At 56.8% G+C, this 14797-nt stretch overlaps 1 protein-coding gene across 1 annotated transcript; it reads left to right on the top strand.

Moving 5' to 3' along the window:
* LOC128818244 (protein-arginine deiminase type-1-like) lies at positions 1-13631 on the top strand. Its single transcript, XM_053997392.1, has 16 exons — positions 1-92; positions 2611-2785; positions 3562-3631; positions 4984-5045; positions 5751-5868; positions 5947-6072; positions 6824-6999; positions 7079-7182; positions 7683-7806; positions 8604-8711; positions 8795-8946; positions 11554-11698; positions 12063-12156; positions 12666-12745; positions 13043-13168; positions 13252-13631. The coding sequence occupies exons 1-16, from the start codon at positions 1-3 to the stop codon at positions 13483-13485; spliced, it is 1986 nt and encodes a 661-aa protein (XP_053853367.1). The 3' UTR covers positions 13486-13631.
* Positions 13632-14797: the final 1166 nt, after the last annotated feature.

The following is a 14797-nucleotide window of genomic DNA, read 5'->3' as shown; positions in this document are numbered from 1 at the left end:
ATGGCCCCGCGTCACGTCGTGCCCATGTCCACCAGCCACGCCGCCCGCGGCGTCTGCGTGCTGGGCACCGAGGTCTTCCTGGACATGCGGCGGTAAGGGATTTGGGATGGGTTTGATCAGGATTGGGGCATCCTGAGCCAGGGATTTGGGATGGGTTTGATCAGGATTGGGGCATCCTGGCCAGGGATTTGGGATGGGTTTGATCAGGATTGGGGCATCCTGAGCCAGGGATTTGGGATGGGTTTGATCAGGGTTGGGGCATCCTGAGCCAGGGATTTGGGATGGGTTTGATCAGGATTGGGGCATCCTGAGCCGGGGATTTGGGATGGGTTTGATCAGGACTGGGGCATCCCAGATTGCTCCATGGAGCCACCAGGATTTGGGATGGATTTGCTCCAGATTGGGACATCCTGAGCCAGGGATTTGGGATGGGTTTGCTCCATATTAGGGCATCCAGGCCAGGGATTTGGGATGGGTTTGATCAGGATTGGGGCATCCCAGATTGTTCCATGGAGCCACTGGGATCTGGGATGGATTTGCTCAGCATTGAGTGGTCCCAGTGTTTTCCATGGAGCCACTGGGATTTGGGATGGGTTTGTTGAGGATCAGGGTATCCAGGCCAGGGATTTGGGATGGGTTTGCTCAGGATTGGGGCATCCTGGCATGTTCCACAGAGCTGCTGGGATTTGGGATGTGTTTGGAGGAGAAACGGGTGGTGCGGGACTCGGAGCTCGTCAGGAGTTCACCCAAGGGTTTGGAGGGACGGGTCCCGCTGGGTGTGCTTTAGGGGATGATGTCCATGGGGAGCTCATGAAGGTGTTTTTTAGGGAATGATGTCCCACTGTGTGTGTTGTAGGGGATGATGTCCCACGGGGACCTCACCCCAAAACTCTGATTTTGGGGACAATATCCCACAGGGAGCTCATTTTTGGGGACAGTATCCCACAGGGAGCTCATCCAAAGGTGGGATGTTGGCTCGAGGCATCGCAGCGGAGCCAGGCCAGGATGGTTTGGAGGCAAAGCCCGAGCACACCCCGGGTCTATTTCTGGCTCTAAGAACATTGGGCAAGAGCAATTCAAGACGAGCAACTCGGAACTAAAACGGGAGGAGGAATAAAATGTGTGGCTCAGGCAGAAAAAATCCAGCGGCAGCCGTGCACAGGCAATGTCAGGAAAAGGGATTTTTGCAGCATTAAATAGGGGGTGGCTTTATTGGGAAGATAGGTGGCTGTCCCTGCCCTGCTGTCACAGTGTCATTATTTAATAAATCACATTTATAATGACAGAGAACGCAGGCCCAGCCGGTCGGCATCGCATCCAGGCAATTATTGGGATGGAGCGCTGGAGCTGGGCCAGGATGTGCCGCCGTCCCCTCAGAGAGTGCTGGCTGCCCTAAAACAGCCTCGTTTCCCCCCCCCATTCAGATGGGAATGTAGAAAACCTATTAACTGCAATTTTTTGTCCTGCTTTTGGACTCTGAGCCCTCTCAGTCTTATTTAAACATGGAGCCAGAGCCCCCAAATGGGGTAATTTGGCTTCTTGGTAACAAATTTGAGCCGTGGCCCCAAACAGCAGATGGTGGAGCTGTTTCTTCCAGCTGAAAAATGGGATCATTTTATTCCCGGGAGCACTGGCTGGGGGAATTTAGTGGTGGATGCACCAATTTTGGGCTGTTTGGGGCAGAACGTGGAGCTCGTTGGGAATCGGGCGGCGCTGCTGAGGTGGGAGTGCCACAAACCCACGGCAAACAGCCCCAAATCTGCAGGATCCCAGCATCCCGTGGATCCACAGCTTCACGGGGTGTTTGGATGGGATCCTGCATTTCCTGGATCCTCAGCTTTGTGGGGTGTTCCAGATGGGATCCAGTATTCCTCAGATCCATGGCTTTGCAGGGTGTTTGGGATGGGATCCAGCATTCCCCAAATCCGCAGCTTCATGGGGTGTTCCAGATGGGGATGCCAAGCCCACGGAATGCCTTAATCTCCTCACAAGCTGCTGGAGGCACCGGGGATGCCGCGCCAAGAGCAACACCGGGGATAAATCCCTGCTGTGGCGGGGTTTTGATGTTGTGGTTTTTACGTTCTCGCTGCTGAAGTTCCCACCTGGCTCCCCCTGGGACGCAGCCGGGGGAGCCGGGAGCAGGTCAGAGCGGGATGGAGCGGCCGGGGCTGTAATGAGCAGGGAGCAGCACTTCAAAGGCTCCCGAGGATGTCACGGAGCCGGGCGCGGGCGCTGCGTGCCGGGATCCAGGCTCCGCTCCAGCCCCAGCATCCCTCAGGTCACGGGATGGTTCCACAACCCCCAGCTCCACGCGTGGTTGGCATGAAAACCATCCTGATTCTTCCCCGGCTGGGGTTTTGTCACAGGATGCTGAAATTCAGGGAATTTCTCGTGGCTGCAGAGGGATAAACCACGGCCGGACGTGCCGGAGCTGCAGCAGGAGCTGGGCTTGCCCAATGCTGCCACAGAGGTCCCACGTGTGGAACTCCAGGGACATTTCATCACCCAGGGATGGTCTCGGGGCCCCTCCCACCCAGTCACGGCTGGGTTTAATTCCAGGTTTGGGGATTTGGCTCCCGTGGTCTCTGACCCGAGGTTGCTCCGTTCCAGGTCCATCCCGAAAGGTGCGGCGTCCTTTGACGTGCACGCCACGCCGGCGGTGACGGTGCACATGATCCACAGCCCCGCCACAAGGCCCACCCTGGACTCCCGGTGGCCCCTGGATCCCGACATCGAGGTGGTGGTGACCATCGACGTCACCAGCAGGACCGTCGATGACAACCAGGTCAGGCGCTGTTCCTGTGCCCAAACTGGTGGAAATAAGTGAAATTTCCTAGGAAAACTCGAGGATTTGCGAATAATGCTGACACCAGGGTGGTTTTTCATGGAAAAGCTCCAGCAGAGTTGGGTAATTGGCACTGACAAGAAATGAAACCCAGAAGGAGAAGGTCCCATTTGGTGCCTTAACGACGACATCGCAGCAGTTGCAAAAGTCGGTGCCAGGCAGCAAAAAATACCCCAAGTTTGGCTTTTTCCATGCCCAATTTTGGCTGAAGCTGACACAGAGTGTTCCAACAAACCGGGATTAATAGAGAAAGGCTGGGATGGACCTCGTGGGGCCCAGCTGGGTGGGCAGGCAGGGGTTGGGTTGGGGATCCTTGTGGGGCCCTTCCCAGCTCATCACACGATCCTGGGAGGGCAGAGATCCCACCAGCCCGGCGGGGTCACAGTGTGGGGATGGAGAACCTGCAGCCTGGTGGGGTGTGGGTCACAGTGTGGGGATGGAGATCCTGCAACCTGGTGGGGTGTGGGTCAGGGTGTGGGGATGGAGATCTCACCAGCCCAGCAGGGTCACGGTGTGGGGATGGAGAACTTGCAACCTGGTGGGGTGTGGGTCAGGGTGTGGGGATGGAGATCCCACCAGCCCAGCGGGGTCACAGTGTGGGGATGGAGATCCCACCAGCCCGGTGGGGTGTGGGTCAGGGTGTGGGGATGGAGATCCCACCAGCCCGGTGGGGTGTGGGTCAGGGTGTGGGTCACGGTGTGGGGATGTCTCTGCAGGTGAAGATCTCCTACTACAACCGCGAGGGCCGCGAGCTGGCGGTGGCCTGGCTGTACCTCACCTGTGTCGGTAGGTGCCCACAAAGACTCTGGGAATTCCTGGTCTCTTGGGATCTGGCTGGATCCACGAGGCCAGAATTCCTCGGGGGCCACCGGCAATAAAGGTTTGGGTGTTCACTGATGCTGATGAGCAAGAGGGAAATAATTAAACCATGATTAATTAAACACTGCCTTATATGGTGTGGGAGAGATGGAGGCCGGGCCGTGTCCCCACCCAGGAGCATCCTCCTGTGCCTGCCAAGGTGATTCCTCGGGAAAAGAGGATCCACGGGAGATCTCCTCACCCGGCTCCGGCCGGCGCCTCCTCCGCGGCAGCGAGGGGAGAGGGATCGGCACCGAAGCAGTGCCTGACCTGTTTCAGGAGTTTAGGGTGAGGTGAATCATTCCCTCCAAATGCCTGCTCTCCCCTGCTGACTACAAAGGGAGTCTAGACAACCAGTCTGGGTGCAGAAGTCTCCACTTGGATGGATTAATTACCCTAAATTTGGGATTTTCTGAAGCATTCACATGACAGTCTGACTTGTGTCCTCAAGTCGTGCCTACGCCTCCCAAAATTGCCCCTGGAGAGGCTGAAGGTTTCCCGTGTGCCATGGCCGTTGGGCCTTGCTGGAGCCAGCTGGGGCCACCACTGGCCACAGGGATTTTGCCTTCTAAATGTTTCTTGTCTTGGTTGGATTTCGAGTTTCCCTCCCGGCTTTTCCACGTTGTCCTTTCTGCCCCAAGGAGAGCAATCTCTGCTTCAGTCCCTGTGTTTTCCACACCTTGTGTGTCCCATCTGGAGGAGGTTTTGGGTTAGGACTGAGGTGGGGTTTGGATGAGGTCACCAGTAAATCTCTGCAGCAGAGGCAGAAATTTGGGGCAAGAAGAGCTCTGTGAGGAGAAGTCCAGATTTCCTAGAAATTATTTGGGTGTTTGCTCAACCACAGTGAAAACATATTTTTGTGCCTCCACTGTGTTTTGGCTTAGTGGAGAACAGGACAGCCAGTAGGAAATGGGTGAAAACATAAAAAATGCCGCATAAAATCTGCCAAGAAAACATAAAATCTGCCATGAAAAGTTAAAAAATGGCATGAAAACAAAATCTGCCATGAGAAAAATGCTATGAAAATGTAAAATCTACCATGAAGTGGGGATGTCCCTGCTGGGGGAAACCAGAATGAGAGGAGACAGCTGGAGATCAAAGAGGGGAAGTCATGGCAAAGCCGTTGGGTTGGGTTTTCTTCTCCTGCTTTGTTGGAATTGTTGGGTCTGGAGCAGCTTTTGGGGGGGTGAGGTGGGGTTGGTGTGGGGTGCCAAGGAGGAGTCCAAAATGGCCCTGAGAGCTCATCCCCTGCCTGGCTTCCTTCCCTCTCGCTGTTCCAGAGGTGTCCCTGGACGTGGACTGGAGCCGGAGCGGCCGAGTGAAGAGCAAGGGCAAGGACAAGGTGAGGAGATCGTCATGGGAGGGCGGATCCATCACTGGCCTCTTCCTGGAAAATCTCCAGGAGGGACAGGGACCTGGGTGGAGTCTGCATGAGGGCAAACAGCCCGGCAGATCCTCAGCCTACTAATTGAGCAGGAAAAGGATTTATTTTCCTATTCCACGCCAAACCTCCTGCGGCTCCAGCCTGGTCCTGAGGATCTTGTAGGAGAAAACTATCAGCTTTTTCTTCCCTTTTTCTTCCCTTTTTATTCCCTTTTCCTCCCTTTCTCTTCCATCTTCTTTCTCTTTTTCTTTTCCCTTTTGGGCCCTAAAGGTGCCACTGTATGAGTTGAGCAGGAGGTTTCCCCCTTTGGCCACACATCTGCCTGTGCCCTGGCCCTTAAGCCAGGCTAATTAACCGCAGCCCAGCCCGGCTAATTAACCTCAGCCTGATCGGCGGCGCAAATTGGGATCAAGATGGGCTGAGCTTCCAGAGGCGCTGCAGCCGTGTCCAGGTGAGGCTGGAGGCACTTCCAGCCTGGCTGGGAGATAAAATCTCGGAGCAGTCCGTGCAGGCCCTGCTGGAGCTGCCGCTGGGATGGGGCGGTTTGGAGCGGCGCTGGTGTCTCCTCATGGCGTGGTCGGGTTCTCCTCCGAGCGCGGTTCTTTCCTCGGCCCAGGAGGGGGGAATTCCTGCTCCTGTCCCCTCTCAGTGCTTCTCCTCCAGGCCAAGTGGACGTGGGGCCCGGACGGACAAGGGGCCGTGCTGTTGGTCAACTGTGACCGGGACAGCCCCGGCGCGGGGGGCACGGACAGCGGCCAGGCGGACATACGGACCCTGGCAGGTGGGCTGCGACCCCGAGGGGCTCCCTGGGGGCTTCCCCACTGCCATGCCCTCCCTCCATGTCCCCCGTGTCCCCCAGACCTCCAGGACATGTCGGTGATGCTGCTGCGGACCCAGGGCCCCAGCGCCGTCTTCGCCGAGTACCCGGTGGTGCTGCACGTCCCCGAGAGCGACGCGGACAAAGTGCGGGTGTTCCACGCCGTCCGTGAGTACCTCTGCCTTCCCCTGCCCCCAGCACCCCTGCGTGACCCCAGGGCGAGCCAGCCCCACAGGTTTAGTTCATTGGGGTGCCCCATTTGCTGTAATCTCCCTTTTACCTCCAAAGCTCTTCTGCCGTTGCACAGGGTGGGGCTATATGGGAAAAAACAAGGATCCAAAGAGGCTTTTCCCAATGAGGGCTGGGATTTTGACATTCCCATGGCAAGGGAATCCCCACGTGGCTCCCAGCGCTGTTTTGGCTCGGGCAGGGAGCCAAGCAGCCAAGCAGCCCATCCCGTTGGGCAGCGCCCTTTGCCTTTGAACGGTTGGATCCCCGGCAGCTCCGCGCCGAAAATCAGGTCCGGGGAGCCAAGGGTGTCATTAGATCCTCAGCCAGAGCCACACACCTTGAAAGGGCTGGACCCGAGGGGACGGAGCCCTCTTTGTCCCGGGAAGATCAAGCACGTTCCCCAGGAAGGAGGAGGAGGAGGAGGCTCCTCTGCCACCCTTGGGCACCAGCCACCTCCTCCTCCTGCTGCTGGCGTGTCCCCCTGTGGGCAGGCTGTGGGGATCTGGGGGTCTCCAGGCTGCTGGGTTTGGGGTGGAGATCTGGGGTTCTCCAGGCTGCTAAACTCGGGGTGGGAATGAACTTGGTGGCTGCTGAACTCAGGGTGGGTTCTCCAGGCTGCTGAGTTTGGGGTGGGAGTCCAGGGTTCTCCAGGCTGCTGAGTTTGGGGTGGGGATCTGGGGTTCTCCAGGTGGTGATGGCCACCCGCTCTACAAGCCCGTGCTGGGCCCAGACAAGCTCTCCTACGTGCTGGACCACGCTGGCCACGGGGACAGCACCTTCTACGTGGAGGGGCTGGCGTTCCCCGACAGGGGCTTCTCCGGCCTCGTGTCCTTCAGCGCCAGCCTGCTGGAGGTGCCCCATAAGGTACAGGGGGGTCGGCCCCACCCCTCCCCGGACAAACCCCCCATGGTGGAGGTCCCAAACTCCATTTTGGCTCCGCCAGGACTCGCCGGGCACGCCGATCTTCACGGACACCGTGGTGTTCCGTGTGGCGCCCTGGATCATGACGCCCAACACCCAGCAGCCCCTGGAGGTGTTTGTCTGCAGGTAGGAGGGGTGTCCCCGCCGTGGCACAGGGGTGTCCCCTGCCCTGGGGCACTCTCCAGGGAGGAGTTCCCGACCCTTCCTGGCTGTGTGGGGCCCTACATGAGCCAGTCTTAGGCAGTCCCGCCTGGGAATGTTTGGGAAGCTGTTGCTGTGGGAGTCATTTCCATCTCGAGGAGAATGGCTGGAGTTCCCTCTCCAGGTCCATTCCCATGCAGGAATGTTGCCCGGGGCATTTAAATCCCAAGGAGAAATGCTGGAAGACCTTCTCCAGCTCCAATTCCATACAGGAATGCTGCCCAGGGCAGTTAAATCCCAAGGAGAAATGCTGGAGCTCCCTCTCCAGCTCCAATCCCACAAAGGCTGGAGCTCCCTCTCCAGCTCCAATCCCACACAGGAATGTTGCTCAGGGTGTTCAGGAATGAGGTGCGAGCTGCAGGGTCGGGGTTTTGGGGGCTCCCCCCGATCCCCCTCGCAGCCCCAGTTCCCCGCTGTCCCCCCAGCATCAAGCAGGGCTCGGATTCCAACGAGGCCTTCCTGGAGGGGCTGCGGGCGCTGCTGCGGAAAGCCAACTGCAAACTGACCGTGTGTGCGGAGCAGGACACGCGCAGCGACCGCTGGATCCAGGTCAGCCCGCCCGGCCCCGCCCGGCCCCGCCCGGCCCCGCCCGGGACAGCCCGGGACAGCCAGGGGACGGGCATGGGAGCGGGCACTGAGGCACAGGGAACGCTGCCAGGGTGGCACGGATGGGGACAATGGCCTGGCACCAGGGACACAGAGGGGCACTGGGACAGGGACCCCGTGGGGCTGTGCCAGAGGGGCCCCACTGCAGGGTGATCCCAGTGGGGGACATTGTAAAAAGGGACCCCATGGGACGCTGCAGGAGGGACCCCATTGCAAAAGGGACCCCGTGGGGCTTTCGAAGGTGACCCCGTTGCAAGAAGGACCCCATGGGACATTGCAAAGGGGACCCCACTGCAAAAGGGACACAATGGGACGTTGTAAAGGGGACCCCATTGCAAGAAGGACCCCGTGGGACATTACAAGGGGTCCCTGCTGCAAAAGGGACCCTGTGGGACACTGCGAGGGGTCCCCTTTTGCAGAAGGGTCCCCGTGGTGCTTTGGAAGAGGGGACCCAAGGGACACCTCGAGAGTGACCTCATTGCAAGAGGGGACCCCATTGAAAGGGGGCCCCGTGGGGCTGTGCAGGAGGGTCCCACTGCCAGGGGGACCCCAGGGGGACACCGTGGCTGTGGTGTCACCCCGGGAGGGCCGAGCAGGAGCCTCCCCAATGGTTTAGGCTGGGCTTTGCCAGGCTCGCCCCATTTCCTGCCCCACCCTCTCCACATCCCTGGTGGAGATTCCTATCACTCCTCAGAGCCTTCCTCCTCCTCCTCCTCCTCCTCCTCGTCTCCTTCCCACAGGATGAGCTGGAGTTCGGCTACGTGGAAGCTCCACACAAAACCTTCCCTGTGGTCTTCGACTCTCCCAGGAACAGAGGCCTGAAGGATTTTGCTTTTAAGAAGATCCTGGTGTGTCCTTGCATTGAAATCCCCCTTTTTCTCCCCAAAATCCCCTCACGGGAGGTCCTTGGCACCTCTTCCTTCTTTCCCAGGGTCCGGATTTTGGCTACGTGACCCGGGAGCCCCCCGGGAAGAGCGTGACCAGCCTGGATTCCTTCGGGAACCTGGACGTGAGCCCGCCGGTGACGGTGCGGGGCAAGGAGTACCCGCTGGGGCGGATCCTCATCGGCAGCCCCCTGCCCTGGTGAGCATCCCCTCCTCGGGAGATCCCAAAACCCGCCCTCGGGAACCTCTCAGAGAAAAAACCCGGACCTGATCCCCATCAAATCCCAGATTTTACAGGCAAACTCCTCAGCTGCTCCTCCGACCCTCACAAAAGCTGGCCACTGTTTTCCCATTTTCCCCTTTCCCCATTTTCCTGTTTTCCATTTTCCCATTTCCCCATTTTCCCCATTTTCCCCATTTTCCCCATTTTCCCCATTTCCCCCATTTTTCCCATTTTCCCATTTTCCCTTTCCTCCCTTTTCCCATTTCCTCCTTTTCCCTTTTTCCCTTTTTCCCTTTTTCCCATTTTCCCATTTTTCCCATTTTCCCTTTTCCCTTTTTCCCATTTTCCTGTTTTCCCATTTTCATGTTTTCCCATTTTTCCCCTTTTCCCTTTTTCCCCTTTTCCCTTTTCCCCATTTTTTCCTATTTTCCCATTTTCCCCATTTTCCCTTTTTCCCATTTTCCTGTTTTCCCTTTTCCCCTTTTCCCGTTTTTTCCCGTTTTCTCCCGTTTTCACCCCTTTTGCCCCTGTCCCGCGGACCGGGCCGGGGTTTGTTCTTTGGGAGAGGAGCGGGGAGCCCAGGAAAGGGTGAAATCCCGACCAGCCGGGGTTGCTGTGCCCGGGGCAGGCGGTGCTTGGCAGCCCCGCGAACAAAGCTCCTGCCAAGCCTCCACAAAGGAGGGCATTTTCCGGGAAAAACAACACCCGCGCCCGATCCCGCCTGCTCCGATCCCAAAAAACCCACGGGACGCTCCAGAGGCAGGGAAATGGGATTCTCCCAGCCCCACTGCGGCCCGAATTGTCCCTCATTACCAGGAATTTAATTAACCTCTTCCCAGCCCGCTCTGTCTAAGAAAACTTGGCCTCACACCGAAGCGAGGCGGGATTTGGGAATGGCAGGGGTGGGAAAAACTCAACCCAGAGGTGCCCGAGCGGAGCCAGGCACGGAATGATCCCATCCTATGGATGGCAGATGTGTTTATGGAAAATGTGGGGATATAGCCATGTATTTATCCAAAATACAGGGAGACACGCTGATACATTTATGCAATATTAGGGATCTAGTAATATAGATTTATATGAGATAAGGATTTTGTAATATAGATTTATATAAGATAGGGATTTTGCAATATGTATTTATATATTATTATATAAAGGGATTTAGCAGTTGATATTTATATAACATTGTATGTATAGACACTATATATAATATAGGGATATATTGATGCATTTATCCAAAATACAGGGAGATAAGTAATATTACTATATATGTTAATATATAGAATGTATTAATATATAATGCATAATATATATATTATATGCAATACATAATTATATAATATGCATATAATACATATAATATAATATATATATAATTTACAAAATATTTATTATATATACTATATATAATATATAGTAGTATATATTTCTATTGATATATTTATATAATATAAGGATCTAGTGACATATATTTATATAAGCTAGGAATTTAGTAATATATATTTATATAAGCTAGGGATCTGGCAATATGTATTTATATTGCTATATTTATATCATATAGGGATTTAGCAATATATATTCAAATAACGTGTAGATATTAACATACTTTATATATAACACAGGGATATATTAATATATAACAGATATAATGATACATAATAGGGCCATTAGACAGATAAATCTATATTAAAGTAGAACAATCTATAATTTGTAGTATTACATGTATTTAAAGACGTGGATGTCTTTAACGTAGCTTGGGCCATTTTCCCTGAAAAGCAGGATAAAAATGAGCCTTGTGGTGATGATCGGGGAGGGATTTTGGGGAGGGGGTTTTGGGGCAGGGAGCGGTTTTGTAATATATATTTATATAATATAGGAATTTAGCTATATATATTTATATAATATAGGGATTTAGCAATATATATTTATATAACGTGTATATTAACACACTTTATATATAATATAGGGATATATTGATGTATTTATCTAAAATACAGGGAGATACCTTGATATATTTATGTAATATTAGGGATCTAGTAATGGAGATTTATATAAGCTAGGGATTTAGTAATATATATTTATATAAGCTAGGGATCTGGCAATATGTATTTATATTGCTATATTTATATCATACAGGGATTTAGCAATATATATTCAAATAACGTGTAGATATTAACATACTTTATATATAACACAGGGATATATTAATATATAACAGATATAATGATACATAATAGGGCCATTAGACAGATAAATCTATATTAAAGTAGAACAATCTATAATTTGTAGTATTACATGTATTTAAAGACGTGGATGTCTTTAATGTAGCTTGGGCCATTTTCCCTGAAAAGCAGGATAAAAATGAGCCTTGTGGTGACGATTGGGGAGGGATTTTGGGGAGCGGGTTTTGGGGTGGGGAGTGGGTTTTGGGGAGGGGGTTTTGGGGAGCGGGTTTTGGGGCAGGGAGCGGGTTTTGGGGAGGGGGTTTTGGGGAGGGGGTTTTGGGGAGCAGGTTTTGGGGAGGGGGTTTTGGGGAGCGGGTTTTGGGGTGGGGAGCGGTGGCCACCCGTGCGTGTCCCGCAGGGCGGCCGGCCGCAGGATGTGCAGGGCCGTGCGGGATTTCCTGTTCGCGCAGACGGTGCAGGCGCCGCTCGAGGTCTACTCGGAGTGGCTCAGCGTGGGCCACGTGGACGAGTTCCTCACCTTCGTCCCTGCCCTGGACAGGAAGGTGCCGGCTCTGGAGCCTGCCCAGGGCTCTTCCAGTGCCCCAAGAATCCCCTTTGCCAGCTGTCTGTCCTTCCGGGGGCTCTGGGGGATGCAGCCCCTTTGGGGCGGCCCAGGGGGATGGATTTGGGATTGGTGTTGGCATCCCATAGCCCGGGGATGGTTTTGGGATCTCCATGGGCATTGCATGGCCTGGGGCTGGGTTTGGGATCTCCATGGGCATTGCATGGCCTGGGGCTGGGTTTGGGATCTCCATGGGCATCCCATGGCCCGGGGCTGGGTTTGGGATGGCCATGGTGCCTCCCAGCTGGACTCTGGGGTGTTTTATCCCCCCACACCAGGGGTGACCCCCGGTCTCTGTCCCGCAGGGATTCCGGCTGCTCCTGGCCAGTCCCAACGCCTGCTACAAACTCTTCAAGGAGAAGCAGCAGCAGGGCCACGGGGAGGCCACGCAGTTCATCGGTGAGGGCTGGCTGAGGACATCCCTAGGGAACGGCATTCCCAGTGTCCATCCACTGTCTCCGCCCACTGTCCATCTCGCTGTCCATCCCTGTGTCCATCCTGCTGTCCATCCCTCTGTCCTTCTCTGCATCCATCCCTCTGTCCATCCCTCTGTCCTTCTCTCTGTCCATCCCGCTGTCCATCCCTGTCCATCCCTCTGTCCATCCCGCTGTCCACCCCTCTGTCCTTCTCTCTGTCCATCCCGCTGTCCATCCCTCTGTCCATCCCTGTGTCCATCCCTCTGTCCATGTCTGCATCCATCCCTCTGTCCACCCCTCTGTCCTTCTCTCTGTCCATCCCGCTGTCCATCCCTCTGTCCATCCCTGTGTCCATCCCTCTGTCCATGTCTGCATCCATCCCTCTGTCCACCCCTCTGTCCATCCCAGTGTCCATCCCTGTCCATCCCACTGTCCACCCCGCTGTCCACCCCTCTGTCCCCCCCGCTGTCCCTCACCGCTCGCACACCCCAGGGCTGAAGGGCACTGAGAAGAAGAGCATCGACGAGATCCTGGCGGACGAGTCCCTGCGCAGCGACAACCGCCACGTGCAGGTGGGACCCGGGGGCTCCCCCTCCTCATTCCGGGCGGTTCCGGGGTGCAGCGAGGGGATCTGGGGTCCTGGGGAATGGCCGGAGGGGGCAAGGAGAGGGAGATACCCCAAAGGACACAGAGGGGGCAGCTGAAGGGAGAGAGAGGATGGGGTGGGGTGGGAGATGTCCACAGCGATGGGGTGGGAATTTGGGATGGGGATGGGATGGGATGGGAGGTTGTGCACAGGGATGGGATCCAGCAGGGCCCGTGGCTGGGATGTGGAGGTCCAGGATGGCAGTTCCGGGTCCTTCCCGCAGCGCTGCATCGACTGGAACCGCGACCTGCTGAAGCAGGAGCTGGGGCTGAGCGAGCAGGACATCGTGGACATCCCGCAGCTCTTCATCCTGACCAACTCCCGCGCCGACGCGCTGTTCCCGGACATGGTGAGACCCCGACCCTGCAAACCCTGCCCCGATCCCCGCTTCCCCCGGGATCGATCCCTGCTGGACTCCCCGCTCTGCTCCAGGTGAACATGCTGGTGCTGGGCCGGCACCTGGGCATCCCCAAGCCCTTCGGGCCCGTGGTGGGCGGGCGCTGCTGCCTGGAGCAGCGCGTGCGGGAGCTGCTGGAGCCGCTGGGCCTCTCCTGCACCTTCATCGACGACTTCTTCTCCTACCACGTCCTGTCGGGGGATGTCCACTGCGGCACCAACGTGCGCCGCAAGCCCTTCGCCTTCAAGTGGTGGCACGTGGTGCCCTGACCCCCCCCCCGGGCCGGGTCCTGCAGGGGAAGGTGCATTTCCTGCAGCCAGGGGAAGGTGCATTTCCTGCAGCCCAGGGGAAGGTGCATTTCCTGCGCTGGAAAAGCACCGAAAGCACGGGTTTGGCCAATAAAGCTTCACGGACAATGAGGGGGCAGCGCTTCCCTGCCCCTCGTCCTCCCTTCCTCCGCTCCCGGCGTGAAGGTGTCGTTTGGAGCCTGGTTTTGGGCACGGGGGTTTGGTTTGGGGCTGGTGGGGTCAGCGCGGGTGGGGAGGCTGCTCTGGGGGGGTGCGGGCCCATCCCACGGCCGCGGGGTCACGGAGTCCCCGCCCGCGGCTTTGCAGCTGGTGACACCCCCAAAATTTCCTGTTTCGGCAAAAAAAAAAATCGCTTCCTGCTGGGGAACCTGGTTCTGAGGCTGCAGGAGGCCCCTCCTGCCCTCCTCGGGACCTTTTCACGCATTCCCCAGGAGGGAATTTCCACCTCCCTCTGCTCTTCGCCTCCACCGGAGCGAGACACTTCCCCGTGCCCGCCTGGCACCCGCCTGGCACCGCCCCGGGAACCGAAACCCGCCCCGTGCCCCGGGCACGGCCCGGCCCTGCGCAGCCCCGCTGCTGTTCTGGGGCCGGACACGCTCATTTTGGGCAATTTGCTTTCCTGGCAGCGTTTCTGAGGTGCAGCTGCACCTGCGGCTCGAACTCCTGCGGCGCTGGAGAACCGGCGGGGGGATGCTCCCACACATCCCACTCCCCCGCCCTCTTTTTGCCCCAAAAGCGGCTTTCTAACCCCATTTCCCAACCCCGTTCCCCGGGGCTGGGTCCCTGCTGATATTCCCGGGCCCCGAGGAGCGACATTAAATCCGTGCCGCGCGTGACCCGGCGGGGACGGGGTTTGGGAACAGCTGCAGGGACAAAGGGCTCTCCGCTCCCACGCGCAGCCCAGGGTTTAATTAAAACAAAGGCGATTAAAGCCCCCGGGGGTCCGCTGTCCCCAGCGCAGGTGACAGCCCCCGGCAGCGCCCGCGGAGCCGGGCGAGCGCCCTCCCCGCACCGCCGGCCCTCCCCGGAGGAAGAATTCCAGCGCATTGTCCCGGCCGAACAAATGAAACCTTTCACAGAAGGAGAAATCAAACCCGGCCGGGCCCGGCGCTGGCGCGGGCCCAGCGCGGCTCGGGTGTCGCGGTGAATGTTCCACGGCGTGGGCCGGACGGTGACCGCTCCCCCCGCGTCCCTCCGCGCTGACCGGAGCCCGGACCCCCCCGGAGCCCCGAACATCCCGTGGGCGTCCCGGGCCGCTCCGACCGCCCAGCCC

This window comes from Vidua macroura, chromosome 23 (assembly GCF_024509145.1).
Source record: "Vidua macroura isolate BioBank_ID:100142 chromosome 23, ASM2450914v1, whole genome shotgun sequence".
NCBI lineage: Eukaryota > Metazoa > Chordata > Aves > Passeriformes > Viduidae > Vidua > Vidua macroura.
Note: the sequence above shows the minus strand (reverse complement) of the source record. Positions and strands in the feature narration are given on the sequence as shown.

What these genes read in the sequence shown, in the direction of transcription:
- LOC128818244 (XM_053997392.1), top strand. Translation starts at nt 1, where the DNA reads ATGGCCCCGCGTCACGTCGTGCCCATGTCCACCAGCCACGCCGCCCGC. An exon ending in GTCTTCCTGGACATGCGGCG is followed by an intron (nt 93 to 2,610) that starts GTAAGGGATTTG and finishes GCTCCGTTCCAG; the next exon opens with GTCCATCCCGAAAGGTGCGG. An exon ending in GGACATACGGACCCTGGCAG is followed by an intron (nt 5,869 to 5,946) that starts GTGGGCTGCGAC and finishes CGTGTCCCCCAG; the next exon opens with ACCTCCAGGACATGTCGGTG.